Source organism: Tursiops truncatus, chromosome 20 (assembly GCF_011762595.2).
Source record: "Tursiops truncatus isolate mTurTru1 chromosome 20, mTurTru1.mat.Y, whole genome shotgun sequence".
Taxonomy (NCBI): Eukaryota; Metazoa; Chordata; class Mammalia; order Artiodactyla; family Delphinidae; genus Tursiops; species Tursiops truncatus.
In genome coordinates this window covers 13,089,962-13,111,867 of record NC_047053.1, presented here as the reverse complement: position 1 = coordinate 13,111,867, position 21,906 = coordinate 13,089,962, and the positions used below count along the sequence as shown (strand labels likewise).

The 21,906-nt window shown below is 53.6% G+C and overlaps 2 protein-coding genes across 10 annotated transcripts in view; both read right to left on the bottom strand.

Moving 5' to 3' along the window:
- The window catches only part of PITPNA (phosphatidylinositol transfer protein alpha), a 40,882-nt gene extending 32,674 nt beyond the window's left edge, over nt 1-8,208 (bottom strand). The window contains exons 1-2 of the mRNA XM_033847082.2: nt 7,968-8,208; nt 3,672-3,702 (exon numbers count right to left, since the gene is read on the bottom strand). Of these exons, the coding sequence (XP_033702973.1) occupies nt 3,672-3,702; nt 7,968-7,987 (51 nt within the window). The 5' untranslated portion in view covers nt 7,988-8,208. The remainder of the gene's footprint in view (nt 1-3,671; nt 3,703-7,967) is intronic.
- An 8,339-nt stretch (nt 8,209-16,547) lies between these two features.
- The window catches only part of SLC43A2 (solute carrier family 43 member 2), a 42,449-nt gene continuing 37,090 nt past the window's right edge, over nt 16,548-21,906 (bottom strand). For 8 of the 9 annotated variants that reach the window (XM_033847193.2, XM_073798011.1, XM_073798016.1 and 5 more), the window contains one exon: nt 16,548-21,802. In XM_033847193.2, coding sequence (XP_033703084.1) covers nt 21,641-21,802 — 162 coding nt within the window. In that variant the 3' untranslated portion in view covers nt 16,548-21,640. The remainder of the gene's footprint in view (nt 21,803-21,906) is intronic. The other variant, XM_033847194.2, reaches the window with a different exon arrangement.

Here is a 21,906-nt window from a genome sequence, read left to right as displayed (position 1 = left end):
GCCTGCTCTACCCGGCAGCCTCCTAAGCACCACAGAGGCGTTTCTGGGCAAACATGGAAGGAGGTGAGGCAGCTCACCAGGACAATTCACTGCTCACCACGAAGCTGAAAGAGCCCTAACTTCCAAAGCAAAAACGCAGTGCAGGATGCCAAGGAAAGGCCCAGGCAAACCGTCAAGGCTGGGTTAATCCTGTAAAGAGGAACATCTGGGTGAGAGCCAGTCACCTTGACCTTGCTAATCCAGAGCAACATCAGGGCTGCCTCAATGCCCCCAGGGAGCCCCAAGCTGTCCCTCTGCCTTTCCAAGTCCACCCCCTAACAGAGGCACACATGAAATCCCCTATCAAGTGGGTCAGGGTTTGGCTGAGCCAGGGGTTCCTAGGAGGCAGCAGTAATTCTGTTTCAGAGAAAAGTCATAAGAACATCTAACCACTGACTCAGCAGTCCTAAAGGGAAGGGGAGGCCGGTTTTACCAGGCCGGTGGAGGGGACTGGGGGGCCGGCTGGTGGTGCTGCTTGGGGAGGGGCCCCGGCAGAGACTAATCCCCTTCATTTGGTTCCTCTTCAGCTGCAGGAATCAGAGGGCAGGCTCTAAGAGGATCAGTGTGTTGGGCTGGCATCTTCCCCTTTTAATCTCTCTTGATATTCTGATCCTTTAATCCCAATGAGACATGTAAGGCAGTTTTGTTAATCCTAAGGGGTGAATAAGACTAGCCTCCACAAGCTACAAGTGAGGGACACTCTTCATGTCAGAGGGTTCCCTTTGGCACCATGGCTCTGCACCCTGGGAAAGCAGAAAGCAGCCAGACTCAGATGGGGTAGAGATGGGGGATGGGGATCAGAACATTAAATCAGATAAAGAGCCCCAAGGAGACGAGGATTCCAGCCTCCTCTGGCCCAGGACAGTGCTCCCTGCCCTGGAGATCTGCTCCCTTGTTCCCAAGAAAGAAGACAGCTAAGGAAAACAGAGACTCCACCACTTTGGCAATCTGGGAGTGGGAGCCCAGGAAGATGTAGTGGGTGCGCCTGAAACATGTCATGAAAAACAGCACAGCTGTTGGTCCCACCCCCGTGGACCTGCCAGCCCAGGCACCAAAGGGGTGCCATGCATCTCTGGAAATGAGAAGTAAAACAGCCCTACCCACGGTAGGGGGAAAAGGCGGCCCGAACTGAGCAAGGAACCACTGGCGGACACACCACGTTAAACAGCCAGGGCTCTCTTGCTTTGCTGCAGAACGTCCAGAAACCCTGCACAGTGAGTATTAGGCCAAAGGCTCTGGCCAGCCAGAAGCTGATTTTACCCCAAAACATTGATTCAAGCCATCAGGATGGTCATAAAGACAGGGGCTTCTCTATTCTCTTTTCATTCCCCTTCCAAATCAGAAAGCTCTGAGGGCCTCCAATTGGGAAGTGAATCCAACAGCCACATGACACTGGGCTGTTCCCATGGGAACCGTTAGTCAGGAAGGGTTATCGATAAAGACTCTGAGAAGGCTGGTCATTACTTATCTCTTCTTTGGCTTCCGCATTCAAGATTTTCTGATCTCCTGGAACCAAGGTTCAAGCCATCAAAAGAGCAGCTCCTGCTTCAACCCTGCACAGGCCAAGCACTGCTTTCTCATCAGTGGTTTATGGCTGAGAATGCGTTGACCATCACCAGGCTTACAGGTGAATCGTAACCAGTGCTGACTTCCCAAGCTTCTGCTTTCAGGCTCAGTTCACCCCACAATTTCCTCAATGCTCCAAAAACAAACAACCACAAACTGAAAACTGCCAATTGTGGACGCTCTCAAGGTGAGTTCCCCTTTCCCTCCATGCTTGGCTCCACCATAAGCAATCAGCCAAGAGGTGCCCCCGGACAGTGCTGGCCCTACTGGGTCTGCCACACCTCCCAGAGACACTCCCACCTGTCATTCCATCAAGAAACTCCCTGCAGGGGCTTCCCTGGTGGCGCAGTGGTTGAGAATCCGCCTGCCAATGCAGGGGACACAGGTTCGAGCCCTGGTCCAGGAAGATCCCACATGCCACGGAGCAACTAAGCCCACGTGCCACAACTACTGAAGCCCACACGCCTAGAGCCCATAGTCCGCAACAAGAGAAGCCACCACAATGAGAAGCCCACGCACAACGAAGAGTAGCCCCTGCTCGCCGCAACTAGAGAAAGCCCGCGCGCAGCAGCGAAGACCCAACACAGCCATAAATAAATAAATTAATTAATTAAAAAAAAAAGAAACTCCCTGTAAAAATGATCCACTTCACCCCTAAACACCACTTTGAGGTACTCCTGAACTCCTGGGGAACATCTTCCTCTCTGGGGTGTGGGATCCTCCTGTACAGCAGAGAGAGAGGCATAGGACCCCCAAGTTTCAGGGCAAGTAATGTGCTGGGCCTTCCTGCTTGGCCTCCTGGTTTAGAAAATCATCACTTGCTGTTTTTTCATAAAGAGAGCAAGGACCCCAAAGGAGATGGGTTAGCAGGGCTCCCCCAAGCCAACAGCTCTCAGCCCAAGCCCGTGGTTCCCAGGCCCCATGTACATCTCAGGGGCCTCCAGGGATCGCAGCATCTACCCAGCTATCCCCTCCCCCAGCTTCCCCAGTCTCATTTCTCTTATCCTCCTTTCCCAGAACTCCCACATCACGTTCGAGGCCCACCCTGACCCCTCCCCCAGGTCTCCACAGCTCTTAACAGACGTACAGCCCACCACCAGAGACAATCCTCTGGAGGGCCAATGCCTGCCGACCCTCTTTGGGCGCCAAGAAGCCATTTGTCTCATCTCAAGTGTGCTGCGGGCTCTGTTGGCCTGATCTCAGTTTTCAAAGGTCCATTTCATATTTGGAACAGGGTGGAAGTTATCACAAGAGCTGACACTGCAGGAAAGAGGGCGACTGAGGGCACCATACTGGCTGAGCAGCTTCACCCAAAGTCAAGCTTAACTGAAAGCTGAGGGGCCTGTGGATTCCAAAGGGAGCAAAGAACAAGGCTGAACTGGGAGAGGAGAGTGAAGGAAGTTCAGAGAAAGGGCGGGACAAGGGCGGCTCTGTGACAGTCTTCTGCTGTCCCAGAGACCAACTCTGAGTCAGCACGGCCTATGAACCTTCTTGTGGCAAATCCCGCCAGATCCCTATACACAGGAATGTCAGGCCCAAGAACCATAAAAGGACAGAGGGCAAGCCAAGCCCATCTGTCATTCCCTGCCCTCCGTGAAAGAAGGGTTCTGGGCCTCGGTCTTCCTAGCAGTCACCTAGAGTATGGCTAGGAAGGGCCTCAGAGATTTCCAGTCCTGCTGGTTTGTCACACAACCAGAGAGAGCCAGGCACACTTCCCTGTTGAGTCACAGAGGTCCCAGAAATGCACGTACTTCATCCCCTCAGTAACATGTCCCCAAACAGGCTGAGTTCTAGCAGGTAACAGGGGCTGGTTTAGTGTCTATTCAAAGTTATCTCGCTGGTCAACAGCTTGAGGCAGGTTGCACATAGTTGGTCAGATACATAAGCGCCCTCCTTCAACAGAAAATTGCACCAGGAAAATTCACATCGAGTACTGGTTATCTCTATGCTAGAACAAACATGAAAACCACAAGAAGATACTAGCGTGGGCCGCCAGGAGCCCGACTGAGCTAAGGGTCACAAGCAAGTATATCCAACTATGAATAAAAAGAAGAAAAAGGACTTACCTCTTCTACAGACACAGGTAGGATGACTCGACTGCAAGAGAGGGAAAAGAGTATCAACTTCAGGCTCTGAAACCTGCTCTTAAAGCATCATCTTAGAATGGTATTAAATGTTTTGTTGCACGTGACGCTACACTCGCTGTCAAAAACCCAGCAGAGAATGGCCCCGAGTGCTTCAAGGCTACGACCCTCTGTCCCTTCTGGCACTTCATTTAGAACCCTGTGATTCGGTGCAAACCTGTCCCCTCACCAGCTACTTCCCAGGCCTCTGACTCACATTTGGAGCTGTCTTCTTCTCCCTCTCTCCCACTCATATCTTCCCCAACAAAACTCGCCAATGGGTCTACCTCTCTCCGTTAACATAGGAGGTTGATACAGGAGGACTCACCCCTGCAAACTCCGAAGCCAAGATGAGGATTCAGACCCAAAGAAGCAGGTCCTGGGGATTTACTTCTGTGGACCCAACCTCCCAACAACAGCCCTCAAGGTGAAAGGCTAGGGAGGGGCCAAGCTCCTTGGAGGATTAATCACCCTAAGAGCACGCACCAACCATCTCTGCTCTGGGGCCACATATTACAGTACAAGCTACTACCACAAAGCCATCAGGAGAGGACACCTAACTTATGTCCTGACCAGAAGCTGTCCAAAGACACCCCAACTGATCACTTTCTTTTCCTTCTCCATTTCAATGACTACCAATTGTTGGAGGTACCACCAATCAATCACCTGATGGAGAAGCCATGGCCAGCAAAGTCCCATACTGGTCAGAACTCCACACACAGAGGTGTGAGGGCCAGCGGCCCTTCTCTGGGTGGCTTACATTTGTAATGCAGAGCAACGGCCAACCCCCAGCTCAAAACTGTGAGGTCAGAGAGCTGAGACAAAAACGCTTGGTTGGGGCTTCCCTGGTGGCACAGTGGTTGAAGGTCCGCCTGCCGATGCAGGGGACACGGGTTCGTGCCCCGGTCCGGGAAGATCCCACATGCCGCGGAGCGGCTGGGCCCGTAAGCCATGGCTGCTGGGCCTGCGCGTCCGGAGCCTGTGCTCTGCGACAGGAGAGGCCACAGCGGTGAGAGGCCCGCATACCGCAAAAACAAAAAACAAAAAACAAAACGCTTAGTTGTATTCCTACGAATCAAGTCAGCTCCCAAGCTTAGATTCTCAGTTCCCAGACCCTAGGTGGAACCCCCTGGAGCCTCCTGCATCTTGCATGCTTGGTGAAGCACGTGCTGCTATGCTCTCCTTTCTATGCAGTGGTCCTGCCAATTGGGATCCTTGCTCCAGGCTGGTAAAGAGCCTGCTCACTAGTTTCTAGTCCCACAAAGGTCCCCAGATAGCAAGAGACACCCAGAGGGATCTGAGAAAAACTTCACACTCAAGGCAAGGCACAGAGCAGAAAAGTAGCAGGAAAAACAAAATGGGCTCCAAGTCTCTACTGCCTGCTAACTCCCCTTCCTCCAGAATGACTCAAATAATGTAAATCCTGCAGGTTACTGGATGCTGCCACTAATGTTGTCCCCCCATTAGAGAAAGCCAACAGTGCAGAAAAATACTTCCAACTTGGAGGCCACAATTTCTGCACCCTCAGGAGAAACTTCCTAGAAAACAATAAGCCTTTTATCTTCAAGAACAGCAGTAAAAATCACATCCAAGAATTTGCAGAAATCAAATCAAGGAGAATCCTGTTACAGGAAGTGTCAGAAAAATCAACAGGGACAAACTTCAGACCCTGGGCAGGCAGTTAAGTCTCCCCCAAAAAGAGATGGGCATCAGCCAGTTCCCAACAGGATGCCCTGAGGCTGCTATAGGACAGCTGCACACCCAGACATTTCTCCCTGGCTCCTTGGGAGCAAAACCACTTCAGCAGCAATAGGGTGCAATTCCAAAGGACAGGGCCACAGAGGCAGTGCGGGGCTGGGCCTGGAGCTGTGCTCACTTCAGTGTGACCTTCACTTGCACTCTCCAGAGCTGCAGCGCTGCAGCCACAGCCAGGTGTCTCCGATGCCCCCCTCTTGGTCCCCCACCCAGGGGTGCACACACACGCCCAAGCACACACAGGGCACAAGTTGGGCAGAAAGGAAACGCAGATGCCAGGCAGGCTCTGCACACCTGGCACCTTGGACCTTTCCCTGGCAGGCTTCAAGGGGTGGAGAACAAAGACTGAGAAGGGAGGACCTCTCTTCAAAACTCACTCAGAGCTCTTCTGAAGGTCCCTTCCTTTCCCTGCCTGACCCTCTTTACAAAACCTACAGGTTTCTACAGATTCTAGGATTCAACTGGGAATAGAAAAAAAAGAATCAGGAGAATGGGAAAAGTCTGTCATCTGTACAGTCAAGATTAAAATCCAAAGTGCACCATGCCCTCCTCTTGTTGGATTCCCAAGATTCTTCCTCCTCACCACACAAAACTCTGTACTCAGGCTGGATCAGCATCAGATCGGATGTCAAGAAATAGAAGTGGGGGGACTTCCTGGCGGTCCAGTGGTTAAGACTCCCGCGCTTCTACTGCAGGGGGCATGGGTCTGATCCCTGGTCGGGGAACTAAGATCCCGCATGCCGCTCAGTGTGGCAAAAAAAAAAAAAAAAAAAAAAGAAAGAAATAGAGGTGGAGGGGCTTTGAAATAACACTCTTCAGATGAGGTGTCAAGCTGGGATGACACCTGGGTCTCTTCCCTTTGCTATCCAAAGCTCCACACTATGTCCAAAAGTCCTAAACACCTCCAAGGAGCAAACCAGATGGGACGGGACAAAGTCCCTTCACTGACAAAATGGAAACAGCTCTCGGCACACCTGCCTGGCTACCAAGTGAATTCCACCAGATGCTCTCTACCCGGACACCTCCCACTTCCGGACCTTCTGCGCTTCTGGCCGAATGCTGCCCACTTGCCCTCCCCTCCAGGGAAGCACAGTTTCACTGAAAGTTCTGCACATACACATCCGATCTCTCCTCTCCCCCCACCCCCAATCTTTCCTCTTTGAAGAAGAAAAAAAAAAGTCCTAAGATGTTTACTTGGAACCATGAGCTTCAGGAATGGGTCATCTCATATTTGAAAGATTAGCAATCCGAACATCCCCACCTGTCATCCAGTCCCGTGGGTTTCACGAGCAAGCCCATCTCCCTGCAACTCCTACCAGAAGTCACTCATCTCCACCGCCCATTAACTACTCAGAAACTCCCTCACTCTTCACCATTTTTCCTCAGTCAATGGCTTTATGAAAATATCAATGCCTCAGAGCAATTTCCCCATCTCTTTGCACCAAGACTGAGAATCCCCCAGAGACACGTTGGCCCTGTCCCCCACCCCAACTCCAATAACATGTATATTTACTCAAAAACATACTCTTTTTCCAAACTGTTCTCCTCCCTTTCTAACATCCTAGCTCTCTCCATCACCATAACTCCCTCATATCACTTCAGCCCCTGCCCAATATTTTTTGGACTCCTCACCCAAGTGTCTCCAAGTCCCAAGCAATCATCCTAAGCCTTTTTTCCCAAATACCTCGTCCTCTGCCCCCACCACGTGGGCACCATGTCACACCATCTGTCCCCTCTGCTATCTCCTTATACCCTTCCCCTGTCGCTCAGCCTGACGCTGACTCCCTAGTCCTTTTCCTGTGTCTACTTATCACAATCCTTCCCCTGATGCCTAAGGCAGCCACTCCTCACACCCCAGGTTGCCCTCAACACTCGGCCCCATCATCCCAACTCCATTCTTGAAGCTGTCTTATCTGATCTCCCAGGGCCCCTTGGTATTGTTCAGCCCCAAACCCCTCTCCACTCTGGCTGGCTCCCCGGCTCCCCAGCCCTGTCTGCCCTTGTCTAACCGTTCCTCAGCCACTCAGACAACTCCTCCCTCTCCGGTGGGTCCTCTCAGCCAGTCCTGCAGCTCTGGCTGGCCCCTTCCTCCCTTAGCCTCCACTCTAGGACCACCGCACATCTCATCCAGCACCCTCGATCCCCTCAGCCCCTCCTCATGCCCTGTCCGGCTCTCACTGTCCCCTTGACCTCATCTCAGGCCTGCCCGGCCCTCTTTGTCCCCTCAGCCTCTCCTGAGGCCTCTTCGGCCCTCACTGCCCCTTGGGCCCCACCTCAGGTGCTGTCCCTCCCGCTTTATCCCCGTTCGGCCCACCTCGGGCCCTGTCCGGCCCTCGCTGTCCCCTCAGCCCCTGCTGGGCCGCCCATCCAGCGCTCTCCATCCCGTCGGGCCCCGTCCGTCCTCCGCCAGGCCATCACCCTCCCTGCTCGTCATCCTCGACTCTCCCTCCCTCCTCGCTTCCGCACGGCCGGCTGGACACTCACTACTCCTTGAGCAGCACCATGTCGCTTCGCGGCTCGGCGGCTGCCCGCTGCCCGCCCAGCCTCCCGCCCGCTTCCCGGCGTCCGCTCTCCCCGTGGCCCGGCCCGGCTGCCTGTGCGCCTTCGTTGTTGTCTGCTCTGTCCCCGCCGCTCTCGCTGCGGTCGCCGCGCCGGCTCCTGCCGCCCCTGCCTCGCCGCCTTCCGCGCCGCTGCCGACGCCGCCCGGAGCTCCAGTTCCGCAGCGCCGCGCGGGGGCGGGGCGTCTCTGCGGCAACCAGAGCGTCACGCGCAGCGCTGCGCGCTGACCTAAGCGCGGAGGCAGAGCCTTCCCGGGCCCGCCCCCTCCCGTCCTTAAGTGGGCCGCGGCGCTGATATCCGCGGCCGAGGTGGGTCCCAGGCGTGCGCAAGACCCGGGCAGTAGGTGGGGCCGACACCGAGGTGTGCTGCAGGGTCCTAGGGGTGACTGATTATCTGCAGGCGGAACAGATGTCCCAGTACGGCTGGGCCTCCCCGGTGGTGTGGTTTGAGATCTAGGAAGAGGTTGTGTCAAAAAATAATAATGGCTAAGTTTACGTGCACGTGCTCTTCCAAGGGCTTGACTCCTTACAACAGCTCTACCAGAAATGTATTATTACTGTCCACAGTGACAGGTGAGGAGGAGGCAGAGCTTAAGAGACTTGCTCAAGAAAAAAAAAAAAAGAGAGAGAGAGAGAGACTTGCTCAAGTCCAAAGCTAGCATGTGATGGGGCAGAGATTTTCACCTTAATATCTTAGTGTAATGTCTTTCTTTTTTTTTTTTAATTCATTTTATTTATTTATTTTATTTTTTGGCTGCATGGGCTCTTCGTTGCTGCGTGCGGGCTTTCCCTAATTGCGGCGAGCAGGGGCTACTCTTCGTTGTGGTGCACTGGCTTCTCATTGCAGTGGCTTCTCTTATTGTGGAGCTCTAGGGCTCTAGGCACGCAGGCTTCAGTAGTTGTGGCATGAGGGCTCAGTAGTTGTGGCTCGTGGGCTTAGTTGCTCCACGGTGTGTGGGATCTTCCTGGACCAGGGCTCAAACCCGTGTCCCCTGCGTTGGCAGGCGGATTCTTAACCACTGTGCCACCAAGGAAGTCCTTAGTGTAATGTCTTTCATCCAAAAAGTATTTGCTAAGTGCCTGCTGTGTATCAAATTCTGTGCTTTTCTGTTGGTGGGAATGTAAACTGATACAGCCACTATGGAGAACAGTATGGAGGTTCCTTAACAAACTAAAAATAGAACTACCATAGGACCCAGCAATCCCACTACTGGGCATATACCCTGAGAAAACCAGAAGAGGGAGACACAAGAGGGAGGGGATATGGGGATATATGTATACATATAGCTGATTCACTTTGTTATACAGCAGAAACTAACGCAACATTGTAAAGCAATTATACTCCAATAAAGATGTTAAAAAATTATCATCACAAAAAGATGAAAAAAAAGGAGCTACCTATGTGAGGTAATGGATGTGTTAATTATTTTGATCTTGGTAATTGTTCCATTTTATTCCATGAGTGTGTGTGTGTGTATGTATATATATATTCATCTCATTGTAGACTTTAAATATATACAATTATATCAATATTTGTGAAATATTCAATAAAGTCAGAAAAAAATGAAAAAAAAATCTGTGCTTTTGTTGAGTGAGCAAGTCAGATACCATCTAGCCCTGAGGGAGCTCAAGGTCAAGTGGGGGGGCTAGGTGGAGGGACAGCTAGGCTGTTAGGATGAAAAGGACTGTGAGAGGTGAAACACAGGTTTGGTGGCATTACACCCAGGAAGTGTAGTCAGCAAAGGCATTCTGGAGGAAGAGGTTCTAAGCTGAGCTCTTCAGGGGGCTGGGAGGGGAAGAGGTATCAGGCAGAGTTAATGCAAAGGCTGGGGCGCAGAGGGCCAGCATGTGCTCTAGGGGAACTGAGAGAGGTGACTGGGACATAAAGCTTGGGGGCTGAGGAGCTGTAGGAGATGGGAGTGGGGAGAGGGTTGGGGCCAGAGTATGCAGCTCCTGGGGGTGATAAGGTGTTTGTAGTCCATCCTCAGGGCATGGGCTGGCATCTACGGTTTTTTATGCAGCTCTGGCGTTTGAAGGCTCACTCTAAGAGCTGAGTGAAAAGGGGACTGAGGGAAACAGAGCAGAGGCAGGGAGACTGGTGAGGAGGCCTCTGCAGAAGTCCAGGCAGAGTTGGACTAGGACAGTGGTGGGATAAGGGGGGAAAAAAAAGAGAGATGGAGGACTTCCCTCGTGGCACAGTGGTTAAGAATCCGCCTGCCAATGTAGGGGACAAGGGTTCAATCCCTGCTCCGGGAAGATCCCACATGCCGTGGAGCAACTAAGCTCATGCACCACAGCTACTGAAGCCCACGCACCTAGAGCCCGTGCTCCACAACAAGAGAAACCACCGCAATGAGAAGCCCGCACATTGCAACAAAGAGTAGCCCCCGCTCTTGGCAACAAGAGAAAGCCCGTGTGCAGCAACGAAGACCCAACGCAGCCAAAAATAAAATAAATAGATAAATATTAAAAGAGAGAGAGAGAGAGAGAGAGAGGGAGACATGGATTTAGGAGCAACTCAGGTAAAATCAGCAAGACTTATTGACTAATTGGCTGAGAGAGTGAGAGCGAGAAGGGAAGAGCAAAAACTTCCCGGGTTTCTAGCCTGGGAGACTGGGTGGACGGCACTCCTTCAGGAAAACACAGGGAAGGCAGATTTGCACAGGGGAAGACAATGGCTGAAACGGAGCAGGACCCTGTGGGGCCCTCCCAGGTACAAATCCTTTCTGTGTCCCTCATTTCCAGTTTGTAAGAAATAGGCGTCACTCAGCCTCCATGACCTTCCCTGAGTTCTGAAGGGCATATTCAAACAGTTGCTATCCAGGGAAGGGAGGGAGTACAGAAACAAAGGAGGAGCAGAATACATAACAATTTCTTTGATATTCTGCTGGAACTAAGGCCCGCACCCAGCTGGAGGATGCTAACTTCAGCCTGGGCACAAGATTCCTGAACACCACCCTGTTACCTCACCACCAACCAGTCAAAAGAAAGTCACACACCCCGCAGCCCTCACCGCAAATTTTGCCTATAAAAAGTTTTCCCTGAAAACCATTGGGGAGTTCTGGGTTTTTGAGCATGAGCCACCTGTTCTCCTTGCTTGGTCCTGCAATAAACCTTTCTCTGCTCCAGACTCCACGGTTTGGCCTCACTGTGCGTTGGGCACATGAACTCCAGTGATGGACTCAAGGGGCACCGAGGTGATCGTGAGTGGGCTGCACAAGATAGAAAATTGGGAAAGGAGGATGGAGCAGGTGGCTATATTGCCGTCAAGCTATAACTGGCGCCCCAGGACAGCCCTGAATATTGCACATGTTGGCCATCAAATCCTAGAGTTGGAGTATGGATTGCCCCAGAAATCCAAGCCCAACGCCCTCGGGGAAAGACCAAGAGAGGCGACATTAGGACCCAAAGTCCAAGATCAAGTGAGCAGCCTGGACCCTGGTCCCCTGACCTCCCAGAATAGGATTTTTCTCCTACGTAATATCAATACAGTAAATCTTTTTTTTTTTTAATTTATTTATTTTTGGCTGTGTTGGGTCTTCGTTGCTGTGCCTGGGCTTTCTCTAGTTGTGGTGAGAGGGGGCTACTCTTTGTTGCAATGCACGGGCTTCTCATTGCAGTGGCTTCTCCTGTTGCGGAGCACGGGCTCTAGGTGCACAGGCTTCAGTAGTTGTTGTGCACGGGCTTCAATAGTTGTGGCTCGCGGGCTCTAGAGCACAGGTTCCGTAGTTGTGGCACACGGGCTTAGTTGCTCTGCGGCATGTGGGATCTTCCGGGATCAGGGATCGAACCTGTGTCCCCTGTGTTGGCAGGTGGATTCTTAACCACTGCGCCACCAGGGAAGTCCCAATACAGTAAATCATTATTTAACAATTGCCGTGTGCTGGCTCTCTCCAGGAGGTAATCAAACCCTGCCGCCTGGAGCTTGCAGTGTAGCTGGGAAAGCTATATCTACTCATTCACTCCATAAAATATTGATTGAACTCCTTGCCCTGTCCTGGGCCTTTCTCTAGGCGCTCAGGATATAGGGGTGACCAAGAAAAACAAGGTCCTTCCCTTGTTCGGTGGGGCGAGGCAGAATATAAACAAATGCAGAAATAACTTCAAGTAGAGATGAATGTTATGAAGAGGCTGAACAGGGTGACTGGGGCCAGTGCCGGTGGTATTAGTTGGGTGGTCAAGAAAGACGCTAAGAGGCCATGTTTTGGGAATTCCCTGGCAGTCCAGTGGTTAGGACTCGAGGCTTTCACTGCTGGGGGCCTGGGGGCCGGGTTCAGTCCCTTGTGGGGGAAATAAGATGGTACAAGCCATGAGTTTCGGCCAAAAAGAAGAGGCCACGGGACTTCCCTGGTGGTTCGGTGGCTGACACTCTGCACTCCCACTGCATGGGGCCTGGGTTCGATCCCTGGTCAGGGAACTAGATCCCACATGCCGCAACTAAGACCCAGTGCAGCCAAATAAATATTAAAAAAAAAAAAAAAAGAGGCCATGTTTAGACAGACACCTGAATGAGCTGAGATGAGGGAGCTTGGAGGGCCATGCAGGGCACTGGGGGAAGTAAAAAGCAAAACAGTCATTAAAATACCCGAGAAACAGCCTCCATCTGGAGGAGCTCATGGAGAGGAGGCCTTGCACTCACAGAAAACGGTACCTAGTGACTGAGGTAGCTGGCCGTAAAGGTGACCATGTGCGACACAAAGAACAGTGCTGGAAAGGGTCCAAGGAGAGGCCTCCTGGGCTGAAAAGGTGTAGGAAGTATCTGGGGACAAGGGGGATTTGAGACAGATTTGGCTAGAAAAGGGAAATGGCATCTTCGGAGGGAAAGGAACATATGCAAAGGGGCAGAGGCAGGGTTCTATGTGGGTGGAATTTGCGGGGTGGGGAGACCAGGGTAGAGCCCCTGGTCAGAGCATGAGTGGTTCATGTGGTGGACACACACACAGGAAGGACGGAGTGTGGGAACTTGAGTGCCAAGTTCAAGATCTGGCCTTAAGGAATCCCCACTCCTCGTCATCCAGAATCAACTGTTAGCGAGATTTTGCCACACTTGCTTCATCTCTTTTCTGAAACATTTTAAAGCAGATCTCAGACATCATGTCATCTCTGCCCTTCATGTTTCCGTGTGCATTCTAGAAATATGGATATTTTCTTATGAATCCACAATGCCATGATCATACTGAACAAAATTAATAATTTCTTGATATTATCTCATACCAAGTTCAGATTTCCCTAATTGTCTAAAAAATGTAATTCTGTAGTTTATTTTAGATACGATCAGTATCTGAACAAGTCTGCATTTTTTTTTCCCTTCACATTTTATTTTCAGTTGCTCTGTTTCTTACATCTCTCACTCTAGCAAGCTTTGCTTCAGGTGTGCATAAGAGTTAGGCCTGGGGCTTCCCTCGTGGCACAGTGGTTAAGAATCTGCCTGCCAATGCAGGGGACACGGGTTCGAGCCCTGGTCCGGGAAGATCCCACATGCCACGGAGCAACTAAGCCTGAGCGCCACAACTACTGAGCCTGTGCTCTAGAGCCCACGAGTCACAACTACTGAAGCCCGTGCACCTAGAGCCCGTGCTCCGCAGCCAGAGAAGCCATAAAGAAAGAAAGGAAGGAAGGAAGGAAGGAAGAAAGAAAGAAAGAAAGAAAGAAAGGAAGAAAGAAAGAAAGGAAGAAAGAAAAAGAGGCCTTACATGAGGGGCCACAGCACTCTCGAGGGTGCCCCACTGCGAGTCAACAGTCCCACTGTGGGAACGGACCCCCTGGTGCCTGATGCTCTGGAGTCCCAGCCCTACCACTTCCCACTGTGTGACCTTGTGCAGGTTCCTTAACCGCTCTGAGCCTCAGCTCCTTCATTTGTAAAATGGGGACGATGGTAGTGGCTACCATGTGGGATTGCTGGGCATCGTAGATGAGGCAATGTGCATCAAATAATTTCATGCAGGACATGCCACATTTCTGTATTATCATTCTGGAGGAAAGGATGCTGTGAGGAAGGAGGGATGGACACTACTGCCCCTCGAGGCTACTTCTACGTGCTCCGGGCTGAACAGGCAAGAAGGACGTGACTCTCCAGTGTCACAGCGATCTTTCTGTCTCGCATGCCTCTCTTTCTTTGTCTCTCTCCCTCTCTCCCTCTTTGTACCCACCTTCTCTCCATCTCTCTAGCTAGCCCCCCTTCTGTCTCTCCTCTCCATCTCTTGGTATGACTGTTTCTCTTTCTGTCGATCTCTCTTTATCTCACCTCGTGTGAAAACACAGCCACCTCCTAATTTATCTCTCTTGGAAATCTGGTCTTGAAGGCACCTTCTTTCTTAAAGTGAGGCCTATGGGAGCACCATGTGGTCAGCCTGTCCCCAAATAGGAGATCTTGGCTCCTTTCCTGTTGTTACCATTGTGTACGTGTTTGTGTGTTTTTTAATAAAATGTTGACTTGGCCAAAAAAAAAAAAAAAAAGAAGTCTCTCTGTATCTCTTTCTGTCTCTCCCTGTCTATCTCTTTATTTTTGTTCTCTCTCTGTGCTCCCTCTGTCTCTCTCTCTTTCTGTTCCTCTGTAACTCTGTCTGTCCTCTCGCTTTCTCTCTCTTTAATCTCTCTTGTTATCTCTCCCCTCTCCATCTCTCTGTGTTTCTCTGTCTCTCTTTACCTCTCTTCCTGTCTCACCTCCCTCCGTGTTTCCCTCTCTCTGTCTCTCCCCATCACTGCCGTCTGCTCTCTCTGTTCTGTCTTGGACTGTCTCTCTCTCCCCTTTGTCTCGCTGGCTGTGCAACTCACTGCTCTGGACCACCCCCGCGCTTGCTCCTGGCTGGCTGGCCCTTGTTACTGCCTCGTCACAGCCACACCTGTAACCCATCGCTGTGTATCTCAGAGAGACTGCATTTCACTGTTTCCATCTTCTGTTCTGTCCCTTCCTGGCTGCTAAGAGCATGCTCTTCTCCCAGCCTCTGTCTGTCAGTTTCAGCCTCTTTTTGGTTTATTTCTCTCCCTCTCTCTTTTTAAGTTTCATCCTCCAAATATTTATTGAGCAGCTGTTCCATGCTAGGCACGTTTTGAGGTACTGGAGGTATCATGGTGACCAAGGCAGTGCACGTACCAGCGCTCAGGGGGCATTCGTTCTAGTGGGGAGACAGACAGACAGAAGAGCAGACAAAGCGTGACCCTGGCTGCCTGGCTTTTCCCCCTGGCCAGAGGAGTGCCTCGGCCAGCCCGTGGGCAGGGACTCGGGCCTCTGAGGTTAGCTGGCTCTGCCCCGTGCTGGCCCTGATGATTCACTGTCCCTAAACAGGGACTGGGGGTCACTCAGGAAGCTAGACTAGAATGAGTAACCACTTGCTTACGTAACAGCATTCATTACGCGCCAGGCTGGGGGAGACAAAAGAGAATGGTCCCAGCCTGAGTGGGGCTGCAGTTCAGACATGCATAGCGTCTGCCCAGGTGGAGGAAACAGCTGTGGGGCGGGGCTTTACCTCTACCCTCCACTCCCCGACTCTGGCCTGCACACCGTGAAAAGCTACTGGAGCAGCTGTGGTATTTAAAAAAAAAGTTTTTTTGAGCCAGCATCTGAAAATAGGGATATTTTCTATAAAACTCGGGACTCCCAGCTTCTCTTGTAAAAATCAGAAGATCGGGCAACACCTGGCTCGCTCACACAGGGCCTTAATTGGTTGCAGCTGTGTCAAGCCTGTCCTTAGATGGAGCTGTGGCTTCCAGGTCCCCATGGTGCCCACCAAGTCCTCTTGTCTGGCAGAGAGCTCAAGGTCTAGCTGCCCCCGTGTCATCACAGAGCTTGTGCTGTGGCTCTACTTATATTAGAGGAATATTTCCCCGTAGTGTCTCCATCAAAAGTGGGAAAATGAAGGACACAGCAAAGGGGTGTAGCAGTGCCCCGGCTTGTGAGCTCACAATCCTGGAGTAGAAGCCTTCATGCACATCCATCCAGCACCTCTGCTCTGCCTGCTATGCAGGGGGCCTGCTGCTCGCCCATCCCCAGCTGGCCCCCGAGGCCATCCTCCTCCCTCCCCTGGGCTTCAAGCCCCCTCTGCCCGGCAGGCTCAGGAGCCAGGCCTCAGACAAACAGGCCGTCCTCTCCCCTCCCTGGCCGTGGGGATCTCCTTAGGGCTTCTCTGGGGAAGCCCAGTGGCTCTTCTTTTCTGCTGCTACTACCCAGGGCCCTGGCCTGGCAGGACAGTGGCCAGCTTCGTGGGAAACCTGTAGGAGGAGCAGGTGTGCCCATGACCACTGACTTAGGACAAAAGAAAAGGGGCAAGGATGAGCGCCCACCTTAGAACCAGAATTCCCAGCAGCCTTGGGCTTCCCACCCAAGAGGCTCCTTCCTCTGTCCCTTCCCCAGCTCTGCTGAAAGCTGGCCCACCAGCAAAGCTGGGCCGCAATGAGTGCAACGTAGCGGAGAGTGGGGGTCAGGCAGCACGTCTCAGACAAGTGACAGGCAAGAGACAAGTGGCAAGCGGATGAGTGACTTAGAAAGAGACACAGGGGCCGAGGAGGAAGCAGTTCTTAGCCATTTTCGGCAGACATTTATTAAGTGCTTACTGTGTGTCAGGAAGTAATCCAGGTGCAAGAAACAGCAAAGGGCCAGGAAGAGTCAGGCTCAGCTCCTGAGCTGTCAGTGACACTGCACTCACCCTCGCTGACACAGGAACATGCTAACCCTTCAGGCACCACTCTGAGAGCCTGGGCTGGGTCCTTGGACGGGGCCTGCCTAGGCCCTTCCAGCCACCAAAAGGGATTCAGCGACGTGAGACCCTCTCCCTCTTCGTCCAGGTAGACAGGCACACAGACAAGCTCCCCCACACTCCTCCAAACACATTCCCACCTGACGTGCCTGGAACACACCTCAGACTTCGACACACGTGTGCACACACGCACACACACACACAGAGGCACAGCCAGTTTCACGAGGAGGTGGCATGGAGGTACCGCCTACAAGCCGTGCTCTGAGTCACCCACCTCAGCATGAAACTGTCAAGAGTGCCCGGATATCCCCCCGTTAGAGGTTAGCTCGAGAAGCTTTGGCCAAGTCTCTTAACAAAATGTGAAAAACGTAAAAGTGAACAAGGGGACAACTGCTTAAGGCTTTTGCTTAGAGAGGGGGTTCTGAGAGGGGTAGGGGTCAGCAGAAACAGACCTCACTTCCTTTACTTGGCCACAAGGCTGTCCCGTTATATGGGCGGGGGAGGGTGGGTGTGGGTGGTCCTCATCCCCTGTGCTCTCTGCATTCCTCCAGGGTCATAAAAATAACGCTATCGCTTGTTAAGTGCCTATGAAGTGCCAGGTGCAACAATGTGCGACTGCTTGACGTCCATGCCCACCTAGCCTCCCGGGGAGAGTATTATTGCCATTTTACAGATGAGGAAACTGAGGCTCAAGACTTGCTTCAGGTCACGAGATGGTATGTGTGGTGGGGCCCCTGACCTCTGCCCTTCCCTCACAGCCTCCTCAGCACAGGGAGATGGTCTCGCTCTGGGAAGGGTTGAGGGGCTGGGAGCGGCCAGAGGCCCTGGTTTGGTCTTGGATCTGCCTGGGAGGCTGAGAAAGACTAACTTCGGGGCTGGACATGCTGCCTGCAGAGACCAAGGGCCCAGGCGGTGGTTGTGTGCCAGCGGCGGGAGAGGTCTGCTTTGCGGCGGGCCACCCACGTGGAGGACGTTGCACCTCCTTCCGGACACCAGGTCCTCACCCTAGGACTCGGCATGAGGCAGGGCCTGGGTGGGACAGGCTTCCAGAGCCCTCCGGCTCACCCTGACCCCACCCCCACCCCAGGGGAGCGCTGCAGCCTGTGGAAAACCCATCCCTTCACTTTGGGGGTCCTGGGCTCCTAATCCTAACTTATCTGTGATAAGGCACCTTACTGTCCCAGAGCCCACGAGAATGCACCGTATTAAACAGCCCCGGAAGCCTGACTCTGCTGAGAAGAGTTCTCCGACAGGAGCCCCTTACCATAGGGTGTCCACAGCCTCACCTGCCCCTGGTGGTGTGTATCTGTTTAAATTCATGCAGGCTGATGTGCAAATGCATCGAAAACTCCACTGGGCTTTTTGTGCCGCTGTCTGGGACAGTCCTGCACATGTACCCCCAATACTGGATGGCTCCCCATTTTCAGTGTGCTTGGGGCCCAGGGCAGCGGGATGCCCTCCTCACACTGCACAGCCCAGGGCCAGGACAAGGAGGGCTTGAGGAGAAGTTTTCACCAGGCTGACACCGGGTAATAGAGGAATAAAAAGAGAAACAGAACGGAACTCACAACCTGCAGCCCCATCTATGGCCTTTACGAGGGTGGGAACCTTCCCTAGTACAGGCCCAGGTAGCGAGAGCCACAGGCAGAGGCCAGGAGGGCTCGGAGGAAGCTAACCACAAAGGATCACCTGGACTCAAGTACAGGGAGGCTAGAGAGGAGCGGGGCTCGGGGCCGTGCTCCTGAGCCCGGCCTGGCTGCGCTCTTCACTCTGATTGAGCCCGCAGGGCTGGGCACGACTTCCAGCTCCTTCCCACCAGAAGCCTGGAGCAGGAGGACGAAGATAGAGGGCCGAGCCCATGTGGTCCCTGCTCCACCCCAGGGCACTCCTCCCAAGGGTTGGGGCGACCAGAAACTTGCTCCCCCAAGCTACCATCGGCCTCTAGGGCCAAGATGACTCTACTAAGTAGAGCTCACCCCACTCTCTCCAAGGAAGCTCTTGGCTCCAAGAAACAGACACCTCACCTGTGTTTGCTTCCCTTAGTTTCGCCCTGATCTCAAGGCCTGGTGGCCCCTGGGGCTGCTGCTCTGAATGGAATGTCCTGACCTAAAGGATAAGAACCACATATGAGTCCTGGCTCTCACCTTGAGCAAGTTACTCCACCTCCCTGGGCCTCAATTTTTCCAGCTGTAAATTAGGGAGGGTAGTATGAACTCCTGGCTTGTTAGCGTGATCCAGTGATGGTAATGGGAAAATATGTAACCCATCAACCCTGTACAGTCAGAGCAAAATGACAGGCAAGGGAGTGGGGGGGCACCTGTGGTCCCTAACCCATCTGGTACCCTGCTCCCATTTTCATGCCTCTAATCCCCACGCACTATTGGCTCTAGACTATCTCCCACCCTGAACTCTGGTTTCTTAATGCCTGCTTCTTCCCCCAAAGCGCACACACCCTGCAGGTGGGTGAGAGAGAGAGGCCGCAGCTCCCACTTTGGCTGGGCTGGGCACTGCTGGGAACAGCACAGGCCATGTCTGTACAAGCTCAACATATCTCCCAGCTGGAAGGGCCCTTGCTAGTCAGCGCTTCCCCAAACTGCACTCCTTTGTCAGTGGGTCTCAAATGTTGGGGGGGCGGGCGCCAGAACCACCAGGTGGGGCTTAGCAAAGTGTAGACTTCGGTTTCCCTCTAGGTCAGAGGCAAGGCCCAGAGGCTGTTATTAACCAGCACCCGAGAGCTCCTGCTGCTCGTGGTCATTGGGCCCCATGTGGAGGACGGCTGTGATGGTTAAAGCCATCCCTTAGTCACAGACCACACACCCCCGGAGAGGCACAGCCCATCAGTGCCGCTCATCTGACCTTATCTCAACATTTCCCGAATCTGACTATAATGCTGTCTTAAGACACGAGAATGACCTTAACATCTCACAGAACGAGCATGCTGAGGAATGCTTTGGGAAATGTTGATCTCAGGCTCTCTCTTTTTTTAAAAAAAAGTCTGTTTAAAACAAATATTTGCTTTTGAGTATCTGAGTGGGTGAAGCCTAGGGAGATTACGTGCATTCAAAGGGCTCGGGCCTGGGCCTGCCCCTGCCCCTTCCTGTTGCCACCCGTTCCTCCGCCACATCCCGCCTCTGCTCTCTTTGAGCCTGCGGCTCTCCTGGGGTCACCCTGTGTCCTGAACTTAGGAGGAACCCTCAGCATGGTTGACTGGTGACAGGAAGTCTGAGCAGGGATGAAAGGGGGTCAGGATTAGCCTGTCGGGCTGGGATAAGCAGCAGAGGAGGGGATGGCCACACTTCTAAGGTGTCTGCACAAGCCCCATTTGTTTGGGGGTGGGGCAGGGGAGGAAGGTCTTTTCCTGGCCCACTGCCCCTCCCGAGACAGCAATCACACCCAGAGGGACGGTGAGTCGCTGGGTACGACTGGGGCAGAAAATCTTGTCTTGCCTTTTCTTCTCAAGCTCAAAACAGGCACATGTAGTCATTAACTGATATGCTAGAAGGGGCATCCCTTACCAGGAGGAAAATGGATTTATTGCTTTATAAAAAGGAGTCTGATAAAACTTAAAAGGGGGGAAAAAAAAAACCAACCACCAAAACAATTCACCTAAAAATCAACCCACCCCTCTCAGAGCTCCCAGGAAGCCTCAGACACATTTCTGAGGGCAGTCAAGGTGGGTGGGTTGGCAAGCCAGGCCCGCCTGGCAGAGGAAACGGGGCCTCGCCCGCATAAACAGCTCCAGGGCCCTTGGAAAGTCTGCCAGCAGGGGGCGCTGTGGCCCTGCAGCCTGGGACAAGCTCCCAACCCTGAGCGGGGCTGGCTCCTGGGCGCTGGGCTTGCTGCGGGCCTGGCTGGCTCCGGGGTGTCTCCGGGAGGATAAGGGCAGACCCCCAGCGCCCACGTCCCACCCCCATCCCACACACATCTCTCATGCACAGGACACGCGCGCACAACCCACATGCACACGCACCCCTAGGTCTCTCACAAATCCACCTTCCCACCCGGGCCTGGACCTCCACGTCTGTCAGCCACATCTTCACTTCCACCCCCACGAAAACAGCTGTGTGTATGTGTGTGTGCGTGTGTGTGCGCGCGCTTCCGTGCGCGCGCACGCGCGCATGCGTGTGTTTGTGTGTGGTGCCCCTTTAATTCCCTTCAGGTCACAGACTGGACAGAGGGTGGCAGTGGAGACATGCCCCCGGCTCAGGCCCTCAGGGAGGAGGGAAGGGACTGCTGCTCGGCCCTGACCACAGCTCCTGAGCCACATGTGACCATCCAGCCCTCCATCCCCTCCCCAGGCTTTAAGCCAGGGGGCCTTCTCCACAGGCCTCGAACAGGAGGACAGGCCACAGGGGGCTGGAATCACAAAGGAGTTAGCACCAACAACAGGAAGCGGGTCCTTCCTTCCTCAGGCAGCTCAGACTGGCCGGGGGGAGGAGGTGAGGGGCCAGGCGAGGCGGGTACAGACAGTGCAAGCCTTTGTCCTCAGCAGGCGTGGCTGGTGGACATGCAGCCGAGGGGCAGGTGGTGGGCAGTAGACGGCAGACTCCTCTGCTTTGGCAAGAGGCGGAATCTCGACACGCTGGGGGGAGAGGGCCTGCCTGCCCGGGGTCCTCCTGTCTGCTCCTGCAGGCACCACGGAGCCCCGAGGCTCCAGGGCCCCTCGAGGGTGGCTGAGCGAAGTCCAGAGCGCCTCTGCTTCCAGCAGGAGAAGCGCCTGACCGGGCCCTCTCCCATCCTTCCGCCGCAGAGCTCCGAGGCAGGACCAGGGCCCTGGGAGGGAGCGAGGACTCCAACATGGTGCAGGACAGGATCCTAGGGGTGCGTGGAGGTCCTCTGGGGTGGGGAGGACACCGCTGAGTCACTGAAGCAAGGGCGGGACGCCACAGTTCCGAGGCGGTGGGCACTACACAAAAGCCTCCCGGTTGGACGAGCCGTTGAGCTTGAGGAAAAGCTTGTCGTCTTCCCTCTTCTGCTGCAGCTGCCTCTCCAGCTGGCGCCGGTAGCAGATGAGGTAGAGGGGAAGGCAGAAGCCCAGCATGCTCAGGACAAGCAGCCCCACGTTCACCTGGGGAGGCAGGGATGAGAGTCGAGTCGCCACCAAGGGCGGGGGAGGGAGGCAGCAGGCAGGGGCTGTGGTCTTTGCAGAGCCCAGTTCCAGCCCCTTCCTCG